This window comes from Puma concolor, chromosome D1 (genome assembly GCF_028749965.1).
Source record: "Puma concolor isolate L17-30 chromosome D1, mPumCon1.1.hap2, whole genome shotgun sequence".
NCBI classification, from domain to species: Eukaryota; Metazoa; Chordata; class Mammalia; order Carnivora; family Felidae; genus Puma; species Puma concolor.
In genome coordinates, this window is record NC_141676.1 from 54,412,907 (window position 1) to 54,437,321 (window position 24,415).

A 24,415-nucleotide genomic window follows, 5' to 3' on the forward strand; every position below is an offset into this window, starting at 1 on the left:
ATAGGGCTTTTTCTGTGAAGTCTGAATAGTTGATATAGATGGTTTATAAATGTAGTATGGATTAAACATTTCCTGGGGAGACTGTTAAAATGCAGATGACCATATGAAACACCAAGGATTTAATTAAGTAGTTAAGGGATGGTCCCAGGAATATGCAGTTAAGAACACAGAAGATACAACTTGTTTTGAGAATATGTTTTGAGAAACAATAGCTTATATTGATGTCGTTATTACCTTTAAGAAAGAATTCTGAGACGATATAGTTGGAGGGATACCTTGAAAGTGGAGCTGTATTTCTGTGGTAATAACAGAAAAAAAAGACATGTCTTTGGATAAACCCGATGAGAGGCCGAATGGCAATTTCAGTTCCTTCCTGTTGACTGGTTTCCCAGGCTTGGAGGCAGCTCACCACCGGATTTCCACACCCTTCTTTTTCATCTACATCTCTGTCCTTTTAGGCAACAGCACCCTCCTCCTTCTCATTAAGGAAGATCACAATCTTCATGAACCTATGTACTATTTCCTGGCCATGCTAGCAGCCACAGACTTAGGGCTGACCTTGACCACGATGCCTACGGTGCTCAGAGTCCTCTGGTTGGATCACAGGGAGATTGGGAAAGTAGCCTGTTTTTCTCAAGCCTACTTTATACACTCACTTGCCTTTGTAGAGTCTGGTGTTTTGCTTGCTATGGCTTATGATCGTTTTATTGCCATTCGCAACCCCCTTAGATATACCTCCATACTCACTTATACTCAAGTGCTGAAAATTGGACTGGGAGTTCTGCTGAGGGGGTTTGTATCTGTTATCCCTCCAATTGTACCCCTTTATTTTTTTCCCTATTGCCATTCCCATGTCCTCTCTCATGCATTCTGCCTTCACCAGGATGTCATCAAACTGGCCTGTGCTGACACCACCTTCAATCGGCTGTATCCAGTTGTGCTTGTAGTCTTTATATTTGTGCTGGATTCTCTGATCATCCTCATCTCCTATGTATTGATACTCAAGAGTGTCCTGAGAATTGCCTCCAAAGAAGAGAGGGCCAAGGCCTTCAACACCTGTGTCTCCCATATCTGCTGTGTCCTGGTTTTCTATGTCACAGTCATTGGATTGTCTCTGATTCATCGGTTTGGGAAGCAGGTTCCACATATTGTCCACCTCACTATGAGCTATGTATGTTTTCTTTTCCCTCCACTAATGAATCCTATAATCTATAGTGTCAAGACCAAGCAGATCCGGAGTGGCTTTCTTCGCCTTTTTACTAACCATCCTAGTCCCTCGCACAGAATGTAAGAAATCTGGGTTTTGGCAGTGGAGCAAAGAAATCTCATATCAACCACCCATGATCAAATCTCTTGGTAAAATAATTGTCAAAGTAGAGCTAAAAATTTCCCTATATTATCTCTGTAAGCTCAGGTCTTTGGTCTAATCTAGTTTGTGCAATTCTTCTTAAAGAAAATTATTATATATTTAATATCTGCCACTCAATTTTTGTGATAACAACACCATGGGTGTTTATAGTTGTGTCTATAATGTATTTATAATACGTATCTTTAGGGTTTTAGAAAGGTGGCAGATAGGAATGGAGTTATAAGGATATAAAATAATGAGTTGGTTTGCATGAAATAAAGTTTGGTCTGTTTATATACAATGTCATTCCCATGAATTGCTCCACAGAATTCACACAAATTGTGGGAACCTGTATGTCTGACCACTGATGTTCTGTAACTTTCCAGTAAAGAAGTATGAATTCTTCCTCACTCAGTGTTGTAATCACTTATCATCCCCACCATATCATTGATTCCTCCCCTCTCCATCAAATGACCATGAATTTGTCTCAAGAATTATAAGCTTGGGGAACCTGGGTGGCTCAGTCAGTTAAGTGTCTGACTTTGGCTCAGGCCATGATCTCACAGTTTGTGGGTTTGAGCCCCATGTCAGGCTGTGTGCTGACAGCCCATAGCCTGGAGCCTGCTTTGAATTCTGTCTCCCTCTCTCTCTGCCCCTCCCCGCTTGTGTTCTGTCTCTCAAAAATAAATTTTTAAAAAAATATTAAAAAAATAAGGTGTATTTATTTCCCAAGACACTGCTAACTTATGAAAAACTAGTTTGTGATAAGAGGAACAATGGATAAAAAAGAGGAAATAGACATAGTCAGTGTTCCCTTCCATCTTTGCCCTCATTCATATCCTACTATTCCACTGTTAGCTCTGATGTTGGTACCATATCCAGAACATCTACCAATGGCTAACTGGTCTGTCTGAATGGAAGAAATGTTTTTTTTTTTTCCTCCATCCTTTTATTATGAACAAAACTTGAGGGATTGAAGGAACAGATTTGCACATTTTGGTTGAGATTTTCTGATGAGTTGGGAAGAGAATGTGACTCAAGTCAAAATATCCTCCCAGGGTGGACGCTGTGTCTACATTACATTACATTACATTACAAATGGGGCAAAGAAGGAAGTAGATGAGTCAGGAGAAAGAATATACAGAAGATGCTATTGATGTGATTGCTGCTTTGTCCATATCACTTTACAGAACTGTGTACCTACTCTTTGCCCCTTATGAGTGTTAGCTACTCATCACTCACATTTGCTGCTTAATTCAGGTTATTATTCTCAAGTCAATTGGAACTGCTTCACCAAGATTATGGCCCCTGCTCCCCAGGAAGCAGACCACAGGCAAATACCAACTCTTTACTTTCTAAAGCTAAACTCCAGCTGGAACTATGTCTTTGATTATCTCCTTGCCATGCCTACCCTTTTATTTTCTCTTTCTCCTTGATCAACAAATAGTAAAAAATTCCCAAGAAAAAGACTTCTCTGAATCTGTAGTGAAGGTACCTAGAATGCCTAAATGTTACCTTCATATATATCGTGAATATTATGGGGTAGGAATAGGACTTAAAAACTGCATGACGCCAGAGCTGAGATCCATTGCCAGGTAAGGCCAGAGGAAAATATTTTAACTCAGAAAGTTAGATATTTTTACTAATGAAACTGTCTCAATATCTTCAAAACACATAGTCTCATGAAGATTGAGCTCTGTGACCCACAAGAGACAGGCACTGATGGTGTGACCTTTGTCGGGAAACACTACGTCAAAGAAAGGCTTTCACTACCTGAAATGGGAAGTCTTCCCAAATCAGAGAGATTATGCCTCTGGGATTCTGTACTTCACAGGCAGTATTGCAGGGAATATGAAAGGAATGAATAAGGTTTGGAAAACCCATGCAGAGCAGAGCCATAATGGCCACTTAAGGAAATGGTGCCCCACCCACTTCCTCCCAGTGCCCTCAAACCTGGCTGTTTGGAGTGTTGGTTGATAAAGGCTAACAGCTGCTCCCATTCTCCAATGACTTGTCCTATGCCTCATGTTGGAAGTTATCCTGACTGGGGTGTCTTGCAGCAAACGACTTCCATCTGTTCTAGAGAAAGTGGTGCTTCCAGAAATAGTTATACACAAGCGATGTGAAGTTCTGTGGATGAGAGGGTAAATCTTCCTACTGATGAAACAGAGAGAATGCTGGAATTCTTGTTGTTTGTCTTATGTTCTCATTATTTTACCTCATTTTCAGCTCAAAATATGATTTTCCAAATCAAGTCACCTTTAAGTTTGCACTTGGCAAAGAGTTTTCAGGAAAACGGAATTCAGACTCAAATCATTCTCAGAGACTGACTCCTACTAATTGTGACTTCTCAGATCCTACTGACTTTGAGAAAGACTTATGGGCTGAGGAGAGTTCAAGAGGAACTTAACTGAATCTGAAATGTCAGAAGCTAAATGGTGACTCGTATGGTTCACTACATTGCACCCGTTCTCATTTTAATTTCTCACAGTTGGGCTAGACTCCAGGACAAATTTAGGAGACGAGGCTAAGACAAGACAAGAGAGCTCATCAGATCCTTATCCATGCCAGAATGTGACTACAGCCCTTTCTACTCAAGTACAAATTATCAGAGGAAGTTAAGGATGGAAAGAACACCTTCTCCATCTCCACTACTTCAGTTCATTATTATTTATTATTATTACTATTCATTATTACTTAAAGTAAAATTTATTTTAAGTAAAATTCCTTATTACTTAAAGTAAAAGAAGATTTTTTTTTTATTTGACTTATATTCCGAAGGCAAGAACTATTATCTCTGGATAAGACTTACTAAGAGAAAGATAAAAAGCCTACTGTTTCAAAGAATTCATCAGTAACTGCACTCATTTGTGAAATGATATCACTTTAAGAATGCACGTGTGAAGGGCGCCTAAGTGGCTCAATTGGTTAAGCATCCAACTTTGGCTCAGGTCATGATCTCGCAGTTGGTCAGTTCGAGCCCCACATCCCACTCTGTGCTGACAGCCCAGAGCCTACAGCCTGCTTCGGATTCTGTGTCTGCCTTTCTCTCTCTCTGTCTCTTCCCCACTTATGCTCACTCTCTCCCTCTCTCTCTAAAAGAAAAAAAATAATAAACATAAAAAAAGAATACATGTGTGAAATACTGTATAATAAGTCATCTCATTTGAAACCAAGGGGAGGTAATTGTCAGGGAATTATCAAACTTCACTTAAATTTCATGAGATTCCTTGTTCCTGGATTCAGGAATGACAAAGGCAAATGAAGTTTTGTTGGTATCGTCTCTGTTCAGGTAGAGATCAGAAAGGACAAAGGTGATTTGACAGCACGACTTCCATCTGAAGAAGAAGCTATAATAGAAGAAGCTATAATCCTGCTTTCTGTCTGTAGCAGAAATGTGGGGTTACAGGACACAGCTCTGTGGGTCCTCCTACTTCCCCAGAGGAGGCCAGGAGAAGATATCTCAGAAGCCTAATTATTCAGCAGCCAAAGGGACCCTGGGGAAGCGTTTTCCTATACAAATAACTTTACCAATTAGTCCTAATAGCACTCTTCAAAGATAACATTTGCATCAGGTTCTATATCAAGACCACAGTTGCCTCTGCCCTTAATTCCTGGTGCCCCAGGTAAGGCTGGGGTGACCATGAGAGAATGACAGGGAGAGAATAGGGAAGAAAATAAAGATTGCTCTTCTTGGAATACTCTTCCTTCACGTAGATGTTACAAGATGGTGAATAGAGAACTGAGGAAAGCTATGTGTATCCATGGATTGTGTCCAGCGTAAAGATTCTAACAGAAATGTTCCCTAAAAAGAAAAACTCCCTAGGAAACACTGACTTTCTGAGATACGCAGTGCTTTTTTTCTTTTGTTTTGTTTTATTTTTAAATCATGGGTGCATATACACATAATCGAGAGATCCAGGTTGCTACCTAGACCTTTTTGGTAGCCCAGGGCTATCAATATTATTTTTCCTACAACAGGAATATTCTTTGGAAGAGGTGGGAAGAGGAGGAGGCTGCTGTTGGGAGTACAGGTGCAGGGCAGGGACATCATGACGTATACAGGTTCTGACATCACATCTTTTCCTCCTCTTCGTGCTATTCTCTATGTTCAGTTTTCTTTCTCTCATATCTCCCTATGTTGACTTTCTGTCCTCCCCTTCCTCTTCTTTGTGCTTTTTGCCTTCAGTAATTTGATGAAGTCTCAGTTATAGGACAAAACTCTGTGTGTGTGTTCTTACCTCTATGCCTAACCTTAAGAGTTGCCATTCCTTTAAGATTTGGGGTGGTCACAGTGTAAGAGCTCCACTGGGGGTAAGACCCAGTCAGGACTGGTCAGGAATATCCACCTTTGAGAAAATATTAGAGTTTGGAGGGCCTGAGGGTGACCACATATGCAGGGTGTTGGTGAGTTATTGGTCACTCTTAATTGGACATTTGTTTGGTAAAGGCTGTGCTTCGATCAATCAGCTTACACATTAGCCAATTAGTATATCAGTAAGTAGTATTTGGAAGTCAATGTCAATACATAACTCAATTTAATGTCAGCTTACCATCCAGTTGTTGCATCACTGTGTTACAAATAAGACTACTAAAATTTCATTAATGACCAGATAATCTATGTCGAAATGTGTCTTTGCTTCCAGGAAGGCTGATGCATTCCCATAGCAGTCAATAAAGAAAGCAATGTTAGCACTGGATTGAAAATACATCCATGTTTCAATTGGGTGAGTTAATTAGAGCCCCTAGGTCTGAGACGCTAGTAATATGATGTAAAAGACAAAACATTTTGCATTAAGTTTTGTGCAGGAGCCTGGGTGATGCAGAAGAGACATATGGGACTTCGCTACAGGGAGAGAGCAAAGTGAGGAATAAGATTTAAACACACACACGCACAAACTGTAATGGACATAAGAAGGAGGGAATAGGAAGATGACAGGATGGAGATTACATCCAGCTGAATGTTAGGTGCAAGTGCAAGAAGGCAGAAATCAGCAGATGTGCCCAACCACAGCCAAATGAAATGAACTGAACCACGTATATGAGTGGAAAAGTAACTGTGTAATGTTAGCCACTGAGGCTTTATAGGACTTTGCCACGGGGCAATTTGTTTTAGATTGTCTAATTGACACATTAACTTTCATAGATTTTATATATTAGTTTAATATTTAATGCTACTGTTTTCATTTTCGATCGCTGTGCAGCAAATTCCCACAAACAGCTGCTTAACACAAGACTTGTTTATAATACCACAGTCCTGTAGGTCACAGTCTGGTAGGCTTGCCTGGGTCTCTGTTAGGGTGTCCTGAAGCTATAGTCAAGGCAGTGGCCGGGCTGGGGTCTTGTATGAAGGTTCTAGGGAAGAATTCACTTCCAAACTAATTCATGTTGTTGGCAGAATATATTTCCTTATGGCGATAAGTCTGATGTCCCTAATTTTTACAGGCTGTCAGCTGGGATCTCTCTCTGCTCCTAGAAGCTGCCTGAATTCCTCCCTATGTGGTCCCTTACATCTTCCAACTAGCAACTATCTGTCACATTCTTCTCAAACTTTGAAATACTTGGGTTTTCATTCCATCACTAGTCTGTGAAAAATCTTTGCTTTTAAGGGTATGATTAGATTAGGTCCACCCTGCATCTTCTTTTAATAATAGCTTATTTCATTTTAATGAGCTAAATATGATTACCTCCACCCTGCATCTTCTTTTAATAATAGCTTATTTCATTTTAATGAGCTAAATATGATTACCTCAGGTAGAATTTAGGAATTGAAAAGAAATAGTCACTTCTAAGTTTCCATCTGTTGTCTTCAGCACCAAAAGCAATGCTTCCTTGAAGCAAAAAGTTTAGTAATATAACAGTCCCATGGGGTTAGGAGGTACCTGGACAAGGTTCAGGCACCCCTCTCAGGGGTTTCCTGAGTGAGTTGGCCCTGTGTGGTTGCATAATATACTTACCCACACAAATTATTATAGTGTGAGCTATAATTCAAGTATATATGGTATCATCGAAAGAGAGCTTATTTTTGTGACAAGACCATGAGGTTTGTGTCCTTAATGCCAAGTCAAGTCCCTCATATAGGTAGGTATCACCAATTCCTATTTGGAGAATCAGTGGACACATATTGTGAATGGTGGATCCAAAATGAAAAGACTGACTTCTTTCCTACAGTATAAAATATGTTCACCATAGAGAGGAGAATAAACTAGATGACAGAAACAGAGATGGACAAAGATACAGATATAGATGGACTGTATTTTAGAGATGGTGGATTAAATACAATGTAGTATTAAAATTACTTTTGACTTTTTCCTTTTTATTCTTTTTAAATTTTTTTTGTTTATTTATTTTTGAGACAGAGAGAGACCGAGCATGAACAGGGGAGGGCCAGAGACAGGGAGACACAGAATCTGAAACAGGCTCCAGGCTCTGAGCTGTCAGCACAGAGCCCGACGCGGGGCTCGAACCCATGGACCGCGAGATCATGACCTGAGCTGAAGTCGGACGCTTAACTGACCGAGCCATCCAGGCGCCCCTTTTATTGTTCTTTTTAATGTGGCTACTAGAATATGTAAAATCACACATATGGCTCAAATTATATTCCTACTGCACAGGGTTGGTCTAGAGAGAGCTTTTTTGTTTCTTCTCAGGGATCCACCATGTGGTCCAACATCAGTGCTGCCCCTTTTCTACTGACTGGCTTTCCAGGTCTGGGGATATTTCATCCTTGGATTTCCGTCTCTTTCTTTGTCATTTATGTGTCCATACTCCTTGGCAATGGCACCATCCTCTACCTTATCAGAGAAGACCACACTCTCCACCAGCCGATGTACTACTTTGTGGCTCTGTTGGCAGCCACAGACCTTGGAGTGACTTTGACAACAATGCCCACCGTGCTTGGTGTTCTATGGCTTGGTCACAGGGCAATCAGCCAAGGAGCCTGCTACTTTCAGGCCTATCTAATCCATTCACTCTCTATTGTGGAGTCTGGAGTCTTGCTTGTTATGGCCTATGATCGTTTCATTGCCATCCACAGTCCCCTGAGATACACCTCCATCCTCACCAATGCTAGGGTGGTGAAGATAGGTCTGGGGGTTCTAATGAGGGGATTTATACTTATTGTGCCCGTAATCATCACCCTCTCTGGATTTCCCTACTGTGGATCCCATGTTCTCTCTCATGCTTTCTGCCTACACCAGGATGTGATCAAACTGGCCTGTGCTGACATCACCTTCAATAGACTCTATCCTATAGTGCTGGTCTCATTAACTGGCTTCTTGGACTCTGTGCTTATCCTGATCTCTTATATTCTAATCCTTAATACTGTCATGGGGATTGCCTCAGGTAAGGAGCAGGCTAAGGCTCTAAACACTTGTGTCTCCCATATTAGCTGTGTTCTGGTTTTTTATGTTACTGTTACTGGGTTGACCCTTATTCATCGATTTGGGAAATATGTGCCACATGTAGTTCATATTATCATGAGCTATATTTACTTCCTCTTCCCCCCATTTATGAATCCAATCATCTATAGTATTAAGACCAAGCAGATAAGGAATGGCATCAATCGCCTTCTCTCTTTGCATAGCATTTGATTCTGATCTATTTACCTTGGAGTCTGTCCCCACTGTGGGATGTGTTTCTTGGGAGCATGGACTATATAAAGCCAATGTGGCTCACAGTCAAAGGGACCAGCATTCCTGTCATTTAAATGACACAGACTCATCATGCTGATTCTTCACCCCTTGCCCCCATCATACTCCCAGGGACATTGACCTTAGTCCTGGTGCTTTGTTTGGTAGGTTGGTTTGCTGTATACTGTCATTTTTTAGTCTGTCAGAATTATTTGTCTTCATGGTTAACTGAGGTCAATGATATTTGAAATGGCTGCAGAGTCTATACGATGATAGGGGAATAAAATAGCTTGAAAGAGTTTCCCAACACTTTGTGGAAAATAGTTAAAAATTTCTTGTGTGCTTGAGAGTGCATCAGAGATGACAGAGGGTCTTAGAAAACCCTAACGGTACTGCATGTCACTAAAGTGGATCGGAAGGAAATGAGAATAAGATATTCAGACCAAGAGAGGTCTTGCCACCAAAACAACCCATGGCCAAACAAGCGCTTGGATTCCAGCAGTGTCAGCATAGCTAGATGCCCACCATGGATTAATGAGAAAGCTCTGAGTTGATAATATGTGGTGTCTTCAAACTTATGGGCTGAGGAATTCAAACCACTGCAATAAAATAAAGTTCCATTTCTTGGACACCTGAAGTTTTTTTCTGTGATATGCACTTCAGAACGTCAACATATGCCTAATGGAAAAGGGATACTAGTCAAGGAAGCATTCCAATATGTATGCAGGGGCAACATTTTGTCTTTTTTTTTTCTGGATTGAGGGGATGGTAGTGAAATGAACTATTTTCAGGAAATATTGTAATTTTCCAGACTTAAAACACTTAAGATATTTAAGGAAAGCTCTCCCAGGGCTTCCCAGGCATTTTATTCCATACAGGGGTAAACATGATGAGAATCTGTCCATGAGCAATACAGGAAGAGAAGCTATATTTTATTAGTTCATCATGAGGTAAAGAGGGCTAGGGAGAATGGTATACATTCAGCAAAATTATAGAAAATTGTGTTGGCAAATAAAATGCTAATGTATTCAATCAATAATCAGTCCATGACAGACATTTATTTATTTATTTATTTATTTATTTGTTTATTTATTTATTTACTGGAAAAGGAATTGTCAGGATCCCCAGAGTAATTTCCTATAACCAACAGATTCTCCTGTAAAATAATTTATTTCTCCTTTGAAGATGGCTATTTATAAAATAACCTTTGAAAAGTCATTGACTTAGGGGCACTTGGGTGGTTCAGTCACTTAAGTGCCCAACTCTTTTTTTTTTTTTTAATTTTTTTAATGTTTACTTATTTTTGAGACAGAGAGAGACAGAGCATGAACAGGGGAGGGGCAGAGAGAGAGGGAGACACAGAATCGGAAACAGGCTCCAGGCTCTGAGCAGTCAGCACAGAGCCTGACGCGGGGCTCGAACTCACGGACCGTGAGATCATGACCTGAGCCGAAGTTGGACGCTTAACCGACCGAGCCACCCAGGCGCCTCTAGTGTCCAACTCTTGATTTCAGCTCAGGTCATCATCTCACAGTCATGGGATCAAGCCTTGCCTTGGGCTTTGTGTTGACCGTGGCAGAGCCTGCTTGGGATTCTCTCTCTCCCTCTCTCTCTGCCCCTCCTCTGTGTGTGCTCTCTCTTTAAATAAATAAATAAATAAATAAATAAACAACAAAAAAGAAAATCATTGATTTAGATCTTCTATCATTGTTTGTTCTCCTTTTTAAAATTTCTTTAATGTTTATTTATTCTTGAGGGACACAGGATAGAGTGTGAGTGGGGGAGGAGTAGAGAGAGGGAGACCCAGAATCTGAAGGAGGCTCCAGTCTCCGAGCTGTCAGCACAGAGCCCGACATGGGGCTTGAACTCACAAGCTGTGAGATCATGACCTGAGCTGAAGTCGGATGCTTAGCTGACTGAGCCACCCAGGCATCCCAGTTTGCTCTCATTCTTAATTCACCTTGCTTTTTTCTTCTTTTTAACTAGGTTTTTCCCATTAATTCTATGAAAGAGAAAAGAATAATAAGTCTGTGTAGTCCAAGCAGTTCAAAAATTAAAAATAAAAATATAAAACAAGAATTTAAAAGCAAGGGAAAAGATACATTTAAAAAAATCAAGACAATGGTGACATAAGTCTAACATAATAAGTATCTCTAATAGAGTGATGCCTAGAAATGAATTCAAATAAAAACAATGAAATAGACAAAGTAATTCCACATTTATACACTATGTAAACAAGATGTAATAAGCATGATCTTTATTTTTATCCTCTATCTAAGCAAAAACATCTTAAAAATTTAACATTTCATAGAAATAGTTACCAATTTTACTTCACCTTATTATTATGTATAAAATTATATTCTAACTTTTACAATATATACTTGCTCTCAAACTTGCTCAGATAACATGGATGGGGTATATCTAGAGGTATGGAACACACTATTACATTTAAAAATGCTAAAACTGTAATCATGTAATATCTTTGAATTTAGTAAGTTTATTTATTTGCATCAGTTTATTCTTAGGAAGTATGGAAAATTTGTTGAAATTAAAAAAGCACAGTATGGCAGAAAGAATGTGGTCTTTGAAGAAAAAAGCACCTCTCCTCTTGCCTCCTTCACTTACAACCTTCGTGATCTTAAACAAGTCATTTAATCTCTGAGCCTCATTATCTGTCAGTTAAGAATAACAAAACGCAAGCTATTGGCACTCATATGTCCTATTAATTTTATTAGTATTATCTTAGTATTAGTATCAATAATTAATTATGTTAGTATTAATTATATTAGTTTGCCAAAGCCAAACATCTGAAAATTTTGACCTGTCAACACTCAAATAGGAGGGAAGAACACTTCACTGAGTAGGAAATCATTAAATATATAATGATTCTTTCATATGATGAAATACATAGCTAATAAGAATAATAATTATATGTTTTAAATAGCTTTTGGAAATGATGCTCCTTCAAGCTTCTCCCTGGGTCACTCCCAATGTCATTTTCTCCTGGGACGACACAGGGTATCCAGTCCACTGACACTTTTATTTCTGATTCCTTCTTGTCTTCATTTGCCTTGACAACCTAGATGGTTTTATTTTCAGTTCTTTGGAGGCTCTTATATCACTATCCTATATGTTTTGTTTGTTTGTTTGCTTGGGTTTATTTAATTTAATTTAATTAATCTATGTTTTTAATGTTTATCTATTTTTGAGAGACAGAGAGAGACAGAGCATGAGCAGGGGAGGGGCAGAGAGAGAAACACAGAATCCAAAGCAGACTCCAGGCTCTGAGCTGTCAGCACAGAGTCTGACTTGGGGCTTGAACTCATGAACTGTGAGATCGTGACCTGAACTAAAGTCAGAAGCTTAACTTACTGAGCCACATAGGTGTCCCTGTTTGGATTTATTTTAAATTGATCCTAGACATTTCATTCTTTTATACTCTTCTGAGAAAACTTAACAAAACAAAGCAGAATTACCCCTTATGTAGATCTGAACACTTTCCAGGACTTGTGCCAATATACATATAAGTTAACTTACACAGTTTTGACCATCATTCTTTACTAACATTCACGAAAATTGTTTCAACTACGTCCACCATCCCCATTTTACAGATGAGGAAGCTCCAGTGTTAAAGACACAGAACTTGTAAGAAGTAGCTTTGGGCTCATACCTACGCTCATACTTCAGGGCCCATGCTCTTAATCACTACTTCTAGTAACTTGAAACAGTTTCCAATCTGATCTGATTATTGATCATTCTAAGGTCCTTCCTCCTACTCTCATATTTGTTTTTTAAACTCAAGATGCACATGTATAACTGCTTAGGAGATATTTTTACCTGACTGCTTATAGACACACAAAGCCCTCAACTGAATGATTCTCTTCATTCTTTCTCCAAATCCAGTATGTAAAACAGTGCTTAGTGCAAAAGAGTCAAATAACAAATAACTGTTGATTACTAAATAAAGTCGGTCTCTTCTGTGATCCCTATTTTAATATCTCCACCCAGATAAAATCAGAAATGCAGATACCATCTTTAACAATTCTCTCTCCTTAATCTACTGCCTTCAGTCACCAACCTCTCCTCTTTCTTTAAAAAAAAAAATTCTTTTAATGTTTATTTATTTATGTATTTATTTATTTTTTGTTTATTTATTTTTGAGAGAGTGAGAGAGACAGAGTATGAACAGGGGAGCGGCAGAGAGAGAGGGAGACAGAATCTGAAGCAGGCTCCAGGCTTTGAGCTGTTAACACAAAACCCAATGCAGAACTCAGACTCACAAACCATGAGATCATGACCTGAGCCAAAGTCAGGCGCTTACCCTACTGAGCCACCCTGGCACCCCACCAACATTTCCTCTTTCTAAGCCATACAATCCTTCTCCCTTCCACTTCTATGCAGCCCTACTGACAATACCTCATCACATCCACACCAACACTGTTTCTCTCCTGGATTATTGTAGTTGTATCCTACACTCTCCTCACTCACTCTTTCTCCTTTTCAATGTGTCCTTCATACTTTAACCAAAGTACAATTACAAGAAAGATTATCTGATCTTGACCCCTGCCCCTTTATTTCACATTCATTGCTCTCATGGTGAAGTCACAACTCCTTACATGATTTGTAAGACCCTACATGATTAGAACCTGATGCAATGTAAGTGCAGAGCCCCATGTGGGGCTCAATCCCATGAACCGCATGATCATGACCTGAGCCAAAATCAGGAGTCAGTTGCTGAAGTGACTGAGCCACCCAGGTGCCCATGAATTCATCATATTTCTTTACTACCTTAGGCTTGTGCACTTTTTTTCTCTCTCTTTGGCACTAAACTCTATCCTTGCAACTACTATGTTTTATCCTTGGAACTACTATGTTCCTTACCATCCTCATTGTTCGGTTCTCAGCTGAAATCACATTTCCTCTGGGAAGTTTTCCCTGATCCAAAAGATATTCTCTATGTGTTCCCTTTAGCATGCTATCATCTATGCAGTAGTGATGAAGATTTGCAGTAAATATTTTCTTTCTGGCACCCACTATAATGTTATACTCTGTTCGTTGTTAAGCTGACATAAAAAGGCTAATGGTCTAAAAATAAGGTAATTTTTTAAGACAAAGTTGGCTGGCCCCATAAACATGGATATTAAGAAATTCACTCATGTTCTTCTGAATCAGAACGTATTTCCCCAAAGACATAGAAAAGACAAAAATGCAACTGGAATTCATAAGCTCTACGATCAACAATGGTACCTATGACCCCTGAGAGAAACTGGGGTACTTATGGCAGTTGAGGTGGACAGTAAGAAGGACATGCATGGATTTCTTAAACCCTGAAGCTGAGGATCTGGGGGGAAGGGGCTATGTAGCCAAGTCCTGATATTCCACCTTTGCTCGTATCTGAGTTTCCCGTCTTCCTCCCACATCCTTTGGGAGCATGAATGACCTGGGGACGTTGATTAAGTGGCACAGGTTAAGCAAATAAGATCAAAGTAGCTGTGCCACTCTCAGAGAGGAGAGAGGGAAGAGAGATCAAGGGGTCTCCTAGTGGCTGTAAAGCTAACTCTGGGGAAGTGATTTCTATATTTATAAGCATTCTGATGGGGCCTCCTGAGGAAGCGATGTGAGGAATCATCTAAACCTGGTCTTCAAATAGGGCAGGAGCAGGTCCCCATTACAGCAATAAGACGAGTGGGTGAGTGCCAGGAACAGAAATATGGAATGACTCCTCTCCTTTCTGATGTTATATGCAGTCTAGAAAAACACTTAAGAATGTTTTCCAGAGGCTTTCATAGAGGGAACATCCTAGCTGAGGTAGGAAACATCTACTTCATAGATTCCTTCCTTTTTTTTTTTTTCAATAAGTGTATTAAAAGAACTATGGTAGATTTGGCTTTTCTAGTCTGGAACCCTCGGGTTCACATCACCATAGCCATGAATGCCCTAAATTAAATGTGACATTGTATTGTGCTCTTACCCATTTTTCTGGGTACAATTTTATAGTTTTTGATTAGATCCTAATAGCACATGCATGTGTGTGTGTGTGTGTGTGTGTGTGTGTGTGTGTTCACACTGTGGGAACTGCTGTCTTAGAAATGGCAGGTAAGACTCACTAGGGAGAATAAAAAACCTGAGAACCTGGCCTTGTGCCTATTGGGGCCTATTCCTCATCCCATTCAGGAGGAAGGTCATAGATGGGAAGAGCGGACCAAGGGGAGGAGGAATAACACTGTCCTCTCTGTTTACCTGTGCCTTTGGACTTTGTGATGGATTCTCCCTTCATTATTTCCTTTTGAGGTCCACATATCTTTCCTCTCCATTGTTTTCTCCTGTACCTGAGCCCTCTCTGCTTCTTTCCCTCCCCTATATCCACTTAGAATCAAGTTATGCTCTCAGACTGAGCACTTTGGGCTGTTTCTATGGATGTGTGTGTGTGTGTGTGTGTGTGTGTGTGTGTGTGTGTTGTTACAAGTCTAGGAATCCTATTTACCTAGAAAAACATCATAACCTGAAAATCAGGTTGGTAGATTATCTATGTCTTTTCATCATTATGGACCCTGTTGAAACATTAATTGGCAATACTTTGCATAACACCGCACAGAGATCAAGTCCAGTTATACACTCTGCTGGTGTGAATTGTTAGATTCTTCAGGACAGAGACTGCACTTATTTAATGATTTTCTCAGCATTCAACATAGGTACAGTCAATGATCATGTGGTGTGTGATTACTAATTCTGTGCACATTCAAAATACTCATCTTTCCACTCATCCCAGATGATGCTAAGGAATGGTGCTTCTACTGGCTGTCTATACCTTCATATGTATGGTGCCCTTTGAGTGACAATTCATCAGATATTGATAAGACAGGTCCTCCAGAACCTTAGGAAGTCACTAAAGAAAATACATGTTCTGAGTTGGGAACTGCTGCTCAATTTCAAGACCATAGCTTTCCTATCTCTATCCAGTTCTTCTGCATCTGATGCAATTTTCTCAACATTTGTCAATAAATAAACCCATATGCAGCCAAGCCATGATTTTGGAAATTTTGCTACATAATGTAGGCTTGGGAAGGTGCATGCAGTATGGTGCCAGCCCTGAGGAAACTGTCTATAGTGGCTTCAGTTTGATGACTATATCTTGTGCTCCTAGAACCCTCCCCCCAACCTGCTCCTGGATAAGTATCAGAGTCCTCTTTTCATCCTGGGCAGATTTTCTCTTTATTCCAAAGGCTCAGAAACATGTCCTGCTTTTTAAGTTCTTGGAGCTATCACAGATTTCTCTATATCTTGTTATTTTTCTGACCCAAGCCTAGCTATTGAGAGAAATACAGTCTCCTTGTTTCTCAAACATTTTTCTGATCATAAAAATAGTAAGAACTTATGTCCTTGTTGGTCTTGGACATTTCATTATCCATCTTTGAGAAGACCTAATTAATTTTCAAGGAGAAGCTTGCAGTCTGGAAATACAGTTTAATAATTCTGAATTCCTTTCCTTAAATAAATTCAGGACTTTATGGGTTTTTGTTTTTGTTGTTTTTTTTCCCTGTAGAACAGGTATCTCTAATTTACTACCTCTCACAACTACCTTTCTCTGCCTCTTACATATTGGTTTCTCATCTCTGTTTTTAAACCTCAGCAAATTTTCAGGAGTAGAACATTGGTACAATAATAGTAATATAAACCTCTGTATGACTTTATGTGCTTTAATTTTAGGGAACACCTAGGGTTGGTGATTTCTATCTCAATGAGTACCATGCCCACACAAATGTAACTTCAGAGCATTTTTTTATACAAGAGTTATGTTCTTTGTGAATTGTCCTGATTCTGATTTATTTTTGATACTAAGGACATTTTATGAGGAAGTATTCCACTTCTGAATTTTTGGTAAAGGAAGACTGCAGGATAAAATGTAATAGGTGCTTTATCTGGGGCTGTGTCCAACAAGAAAGTGGATGTAGTAGAAATGACTGACACTTTTAGGCTGTAGGAACATTGTAATGTGACCAGTCCCATGAGCAACAGCTCATCAGATATTAAGGGTCAACGAAACAGGAGCTAAGAGGTAAGAGGAGACATAGAGAAAGAATATGAACATTCAATTATGTCAAAATATTTTGGAAAAACAAGAGAACCAGTGAATTAAGGAGCTATGAAAAAAATGTATGAGGATATTTGGAAGGAACAAAGAAACCAGCCAGGTAGAAGAATCCAAAAGCACATGTCTCCAAAGATGGAATAAATATGAAATGTTGAGAGCAGTGATTCTCAGATATTACAGTGCACCTGAATCACTTAGGGATGGTGATCAAATGCAAATTTTGGTTCAGTGGGTTGGAGGTACAGTCAGTCTAAGGCCACGTGTCTAACAAGTCCCTGTGCTTGTTAGTTGTGGCTGGTCTGTGGACCAAGCTTCTGGTAGTCAACCTCCAAAAAGGGCTATCTGTTCAAGCAAGAAAGCAATCAGAAGTGATGGTGGTGACTGTGTGTGAATGAAATGTGTGAACATTCAATTTCAAAAACAAAGTCAAGATTTTCTGGAAAAAAAAAGTATGTATTTATCATGACTTTGAAAGATAAATGCAAAATCAAAGTTAAATGTGTCCAGAAACTTAGAAAACATAGCAAGAAAGCAACTAAGATTTTTCGCCACTTGTACTTACTTATCTTTTTGGTGTTGTTATACACTGTTACTGGAGGAAAATATTGAGCATACACACAATAGTAGGACCTGATATTATAAGAAAAATGAATGAAAATGTTTCTTTTAATTTGAGAAAATTTTAACTATTAACCTAATTTTTTTTCTAATTAGAGACAGACTAACATTCCTTATCTAACTATAACCTGCAAACCTCCACTATTCATGTGGAGGAAAAGGAAAATACCTGTGGAGTTACATTTATCACACCGATTAATTACTTCCAAGTATGAAGATTGTGACTGAGGCTTCTGTAATAAAATACCACTAAAATGTCCAGGTTCCTGGTTTAAAGGTTTCTAGAAAGTTGCTCTCCATCTGTGGACATACTATGTGGCCCAATATTAGTGCTGTCCCTTTTGCTGACTGGCTCCCCAGGTCTGGAAGCTGCTCATCACTGGATCTCCATCCCCTTCTTTGCTGTCTACATCTCTGTGCTTCTTGGCAATGACACCCTCCTCTGCCTCATCAAGGATGACCACAGCCTCTATGAACCCATGTATTATTTCCTTGCCATGCTGGCAGGCACAGATCTGATGGTGACATTGACCACAATGCCAACTGTGATGGGTGTCTTGTGGATGAATCACTGGAAGAGGAGCCACAGAGCCTGCTTCCTGCAGGCCTACTTCATTCACTCCCCTTCCATCATGGAATCAGGTATCTTACTTGCCATGGCCTATGACCACAATCCTTTGAAATACACTTCCATTCTCACCAATACTTGTGTTGTAACTTTAGGGATGGGAGCTTTTATGAGGGGTTTAATATCCATCATCCCTGTAATCCTGCAGCTTTTTCTCATTTCCATATTGCCACTCTCATGTTCTCTCCCATGCTTTCTGTCTTCATCAAGAAGTCATGAAACTGGCCTGTGCTGACATAACTTCCAATAGACTTTACTCTGTAATTTTGGTTCTTTTAACAATCTTCCTAGATTCTCTGATCACCCTTTTTTCCTATATCCTAATTCTTAAGACTGTCATGGGCATAGCCTCTGGTTAAGAGAGAACCAAGGCCCTCAATACTTGTATCTCCCACATTGGCTGTGTTCTCATCTTCTATGTCACTGTGGTTGGTCCGTCATTCATCCACAGGTTTGGGAAGAATGTGCCACCAGTGGTCCACGTAATAATAAGCTATTTCTACTTCCTCTTCCCTCCTTTAATGAATCCTGTCATCTATAGCATCAAGACCAAGCAAATTTAATATGGTTTTTTCTGTCTTCTATCCAAACATAGATTTGGAAGTTAAACTCTGAGGTGGGTGATTGCCCAGAGCAGATGGTAGGGATCTGACGTTTCTCTGAACAGAGGGCTGTGGAATTCCACTAAGTCTTAAAAGCCTCTATTTCTTTAAAGATACAATGCCATTTAGGAAGCTTATCAGCCCTTGAATTTATAGATTTGCCACTTGTTAAGTTTAGGAGTTGATTTGTTTCCTTGTCATTCTGTGTTCTTCTCTTTAAGTTCTAAGTAGAGGATAGAAAAAGTTTTAATCTGTCTGGAAAATTAAGTACAGTTCTGATATTGTGGTTTTTGTACATGCAATTAATTTTCATGTTAAAAAGCATCAACAATTTGTGGTAGTCATTTGCATGGCTTACTTTGGACTTCTCTGATCATTTCTTTTGTCATTTTCCTATTAGGGAGTTCATAATTTTGTAATTTATTTGTGGGAACTAATTATAAATGAACCTAGTGAGCCATTTATATTAAATATATATCCCAGTTTCTATTTGTCTTTTATGTATAGAATTTAAAATTTTATATACACAAATGACTTCATTTTTATTCACTTTATTGAGATTTCAGGGCCATATAAAGACCTCCTTGATTCCAGATTTTTAAATATGTTTTCTCATTTTTTGCATAGGTTTTTTTTTTGTATATTCTGTTTTATAATAGGTTAATATTTGGAGAAAATTAAGAAGTTTAAATCAGTCCTCACTGATTCTGTTTTCAAGGTGGTAACAGTAATATTCAGTCATTTGTTTGGTTGTTATTTTAAGGCATGAGACAGGAATGATGCTAAACAAAAATGCTTTAACTGCAAGGAAATCAATACAAAACATTGCCTGATCTAGATCCAACCCACTGGGGGGGGGGGGGGGTCAAAAGTCAAAGAAACCTAAATTTAAGATTATCTCTGTGACTAGTGAGAACATGTAAAGGAAGAATTATTTTGAGAGTGTGTGTCCCAAAAAGGATCACATCCAGACTGAGCTAAAGGAAAGGTTCCCTGAGGAGTGTGTCTTCAACTGAGACTTGAGGGTGGGTTAGAAATTAGCTTGTGAAAATAGACAGGAAATAGTATGTGAGGAGGCTGTCATTGGAATGGATCATGGAACCTTCTGGGAATGTGGCTGACTCGAAGAGAGCAATAGCTCTAGTGAGAGGGCAGAGAGAGAAAAGGTCAAATCAGTAGCATCCTGTTGGCAATGGCTAGGATTTGGGTGTCTACTCAGAGAGTTACAAGAAGCTACTGAATATATCTAAGTGAGAGTGTGACATGATTTTAGTGATGTTTGCAACTTATATACTCAGGTATGATGTAGATTTCAGTAAGGCAAGAGGCGCACAAGAAAATAAAAAAGATACTGTGACAATTTCAGAGAGGGAGAGATACCAGCAGTTAAAATTATTAAAGTGAAGATAAATTTAGTGGATAAATATAAGATATATTTAGGATCTAAAATTAGTAGAATTTTAGAAAAACATATGAAAGAAAAGTTTGGGAAGAAACAAATATAAAATCTGTGAGTGTCATTAACTCCCAAAATGATTGCTGATTCTGCATAAAATCCATCTTTGAAAAATATTGTGGGAATTTGAGGATGAGTAGGAATCCAAATAATGAAGTTTGACCTATTAAAACAACCAAAGGAAATATTCTATGTTGTAGCACTGAGCTTTTAAGAGAGGACAGTAGGAGACACACACAGAAAGAGAGGGAGACGCAGAACCTGAAACAGGCTCCAGGCTCTGAGCTGTCAGCACAGAGCCCCACAAGGGGCTCAAACCCATAAACTGTGAGATCATGACCTGAGCCAAAGTCGGACACTCAACCGACTGAGCCACCCAGGTGCCCAAAAACAATTTTTAATATGTGTATCTTTTTGCCTAATTGCAAATTATCACACTAAAAGGTAGGCCTGTATGAGCATTTGCTGAAAGGTAGGAAGATACAGGACAATAAAAACAAACCGAAGCAGTTGACACAAATAGAAGAAGCTCATAGAACACATGGGTCTTTGCATTCTCACCCAGGGAGAAAAAAAATGATAGATCAGCATTTCTACCCAGTGATGTTCACTGGAGTGTGCCCAAGAAGAAAAATACAAGCCATTTCCAAATCAGTAGCCCAGACAAAATAATCAAGATGAGGTAATACATAAGTTACAATAGGAAACAGTGGGTTAGAGATGGAGAATCAGATGCAGATACAAACATGAAAATCAAGAATTGATACCTCTGGGAACAAACAGCAAGGATACATTAGAAAATGAAAAGTTTGTTTGGTTTTGTTTTTACAAGGGCTTCAATAAGTTATCATAGGGCTGGGGCATAGTTTCTCATATTTCTGACCACAGATTTCCTTAGGGGACCACTGGAACTGAAAATGTTGATACTTAAATGCACCTGGAGATTAGCTCCTCGAATTAGATTTTAAGAACAAGTGCAAAAAATAATTTTTTTCTAACTTTATTTTTAAATTTTTTATCATTTCATTATTTTTTTCCTTTTTTTAAGTTTATTTTAAGAGAGGCAGAGCACGAGCAAGGGAGGAGCAGAGAGAAAGAGAGAGAGAGAGAGGTTGAATCCCAAGCAGTCAGCACAGGGCTTGATGTGGGGCTCAATCCCACAAACCATGAGACCGTGAGACTATGTATGACCTGAGCTGAAATCAAGCATTGGAAGCTCAACTGAATGGACCATGCAGGTGCCCTATTATTTTTTTCATCATGAAAAGTGTACTCTTTAATCCCCATCCCCTATTACCCTCATCTTCCCACCCATCTCCCCTCTGGTAACCATCACTTTGTTCCCTATAGTTAAGAGCCCGTTTCTTCATTTCTCTCTTTTTTTCCCCTTTGCTTATTTGTTTAGTTTCTTAAATTCCATATATGAATGAGATGATAGGGTATTTGTCTTTATCCTACTGGCTTATTGCACTTAGCTTTATACTTTCTAGATCCATCCGTGTTGTTGCAAATGGAAAGATTTTATTCTTTTTTAATGGCTGAATAATATTCCACTGTGTATATATAAACCAGTTTGAGCGTCTGACTTTGGCTCAGGTCATAGTCTCATGGTTCCTGTGTTCAAGCCTTGCATCAGGCTGTCTGCTGTCAGTGCAGAACCTACTTCAGATTCTCTGTCTCTTCAGATGCCCCTGTCTCTGCCCCTCCCCCTGTTCACTTTCTCTGTCTCTGTCTCTCTCTCTCTCTCTTTCTCTCTCCCTCTCTTTCAAAAATAAATAAACGTTAAAAAAACTTTTTTAAAAAAGGCTAAAAGTTTAACCATTATCATTCTTTTTGATACCGTCATTTTACTTATGCCAATTTATCTTTAAGAATAAAGAAAACGGGGCATCTGGGTGGCTCAGTCAGTTAAGCGTTCAACTTCAGCTCGGATCATGATCTCACAGTTCAAGAGTTTGAGCCCAGTGTCGGGCTCTGTGCTGACAGCTCAGAGCCTGGAGCCTGCTTCGGATTCTGTGTCTCCCTCTCTCTCTTCCTCTCCCCTGCTCAACCTCTATCTCTCTGTCTCTGTCTCTCTCTCAAAAATAAACAAACAAAAAGAATAGAGAAAACTTATTAAAAAAATGGTTTGCTGTGGTAGATAGCATGGCCTTTGATAAAACAGCAGCTTTACTCCTGTCTCCTTCTTTGACAATGTTTGTGACCTTGAGCTGATCACTGAATCCCTGAGCCATGGTTACATCATTTAGCCACTAGGAATAACAAAATGCACCTCCTAAGAGTTTTTCTCCAAGGATTTCAGAGAGTATATCATGCTATGGGCATGATATGTATATGTATTTTAATTTTATCATATATAATAAATATAAGACAGTTTTATTACTATTAACATTATTGACATTAACAAAAATGAATAACAATATTTGGACAATTATTATTCAAAATTTAGGAAGAAGAATAATCAGAAAGTGGGAGATTATCAAATATGATTCTGTTATGTGATGCAGTATGTAGCTAATAAGGAGATTATTACAAAGAATGTGAAATACCTTTGAAAATGATGACACTCCTTCTAGCTTTCTCCTTTGATTATTCCCAATATAGCATTCCCTTGAAAAAATTGAGACCTCCAGAACATTATCTTTTCTTTTCCCGTGCCTGCTATTTTCATTTACTTCGTACCTTAGCTTGAGTCTATGGTCTGGCTCTTCAGAGACTCTCTCGTCAATATTGTATATTCTTTTGCCTCATTTTTTTTTTTCAACGTTTATTTATTTTTGGGACAGAGAGAGACAGAGCATGAACGGGGGAGGGGCAGAGAGAGAGGGAGACACAGAATCGGAAACAGGCTCCAGGCTCTGAGCCATCAGCCCAGAGCCTGACGCGGGGCTCGAACTCACGGACCGCGAGATCGTGACCTGGCTGAAGTCGGACGCTTAACCGACTGCGCCACCCAGGCGCCCACCTCATTTTCAATCCATGCAAGAATCTTCACCCTTCTGGAAAGGGAAAAAAAATAAAACTACCTTTTATCAGGGTCTTAATATTTGCCATGATTTGTGCTAAACATCAATGTAAAGTAACTCATTTAATATCATTCTTAGGTGTATTTATTAAATTTTCACAACAATTCTTTTCACAGACCTATCATCCTCATTCTACAGTGAGGAAGCTAAGGCCCTGAGTAGAGACATATATAACTTCCTAGGAGACATCTCTGCCTCACTGCTTACAGACACAGAATGCCCTAAACTGGATGGATTCCTTTTATCTCTTTTTCCAAATCTAGTGTGTAAAACATTGTTTAGCACAAAAGAATGAATCAAAAAACAACTGTTGATTAATGAACAGAATCATTATATTTCTGTGATCCCTGTTAGTAAATGAAATCACCCTTTATCAGCTAAAATCAGAAATGCAGAGGTCATTATTCACTATTCTTTCTCCTTAATCTACCACATACAGTATACCACATACAACCGATCACTAAGTTCTAGTCTTTTTTTTTAATGTTTATTTATTTTTGAGAGAGAGAGAGAGAGAGCATGAGCAGGGGAGGGGCAGAGGGAGAGGGAGAGGGAGGCACAGATTGTGAAGCAGGCTCCAGGCTCTGAACTGTCAGCACCAAGCCTGATGTGGGGCTCAAACCCATGAACCGCAAGATCATGACAAGAGCCGAAGTTGGACCATCAACTGACTGAGTCATCCAGGTGCCCCTCTATTCCGTCTAAGTCACAGAATCTCTCTTTCATCCACTTTTATCCAACTCTACTGATAACACCCCATAACATCCACACCAACACATTTATTACATGGATTACTGTAGCTTGATTCTCCTTACTTGTTCTACCTCTTTTCTAATGTGCTCCTCATACCTTTAACCAGATTACCTGATTATAAGTGTGGCCCTATCACTTATTTCATACTCATGTCATTTGGGTAAAGTCGAAACTCCTTACATGAATTGTAAGACCCTATGTGATCAGAACCTGCTACCACAGATTCATTTTGTGTTAAGCTTTCTTTCATGAATTGTTCCA

At 39.2% G+C, this 24,415-nt stretch overlaps 2 protein-coding genes and 1 pseudogene across 2 annotated transcripts; all 3 read left to right on the forward strand.

Moving 5' to 3' along the window:
• The first annotated feature begins 322 nt into the window (after nt 1-322).
• LOC112865698 (olfactory receptor 51B5-like) lies at nt 323-1,291 on the forward strand. Its single transcript, XM_025928777.2, has one exon. The coding sequence runs from the start codon at nt 323-325 to the stop codon at nt 1,289-1,291; it is 969 nt and encodes a 322-aa protein (XP_025784562.2).
• Nucleotides 1,292-8,007: 6,716 nt separating this feature from the next.
• On the forward strand, nt 8,008-8,940 carry LOC112865166 (olfactory receptor 51B2-like). Its single transcript, XM_025928207.2, has one exon. The coding sequence runs from the start codon at nt 8,008-8,010 to the stop codon at nt 8,938-8,940; it is 933 nt and encodes a 310-aa protein (XP_025783992.2).
• Nucleotides 8,941-18,002: 9,062 nt separating this feature from the next.
• On the forward strand, nt 18,003-18,925 carry LOC112865113 (olfactory receptor 51B2-like; annotated as a pseudogene).
• Nucleotides 18,926-24,415: the final 5,490 nt, after the last annotated feature.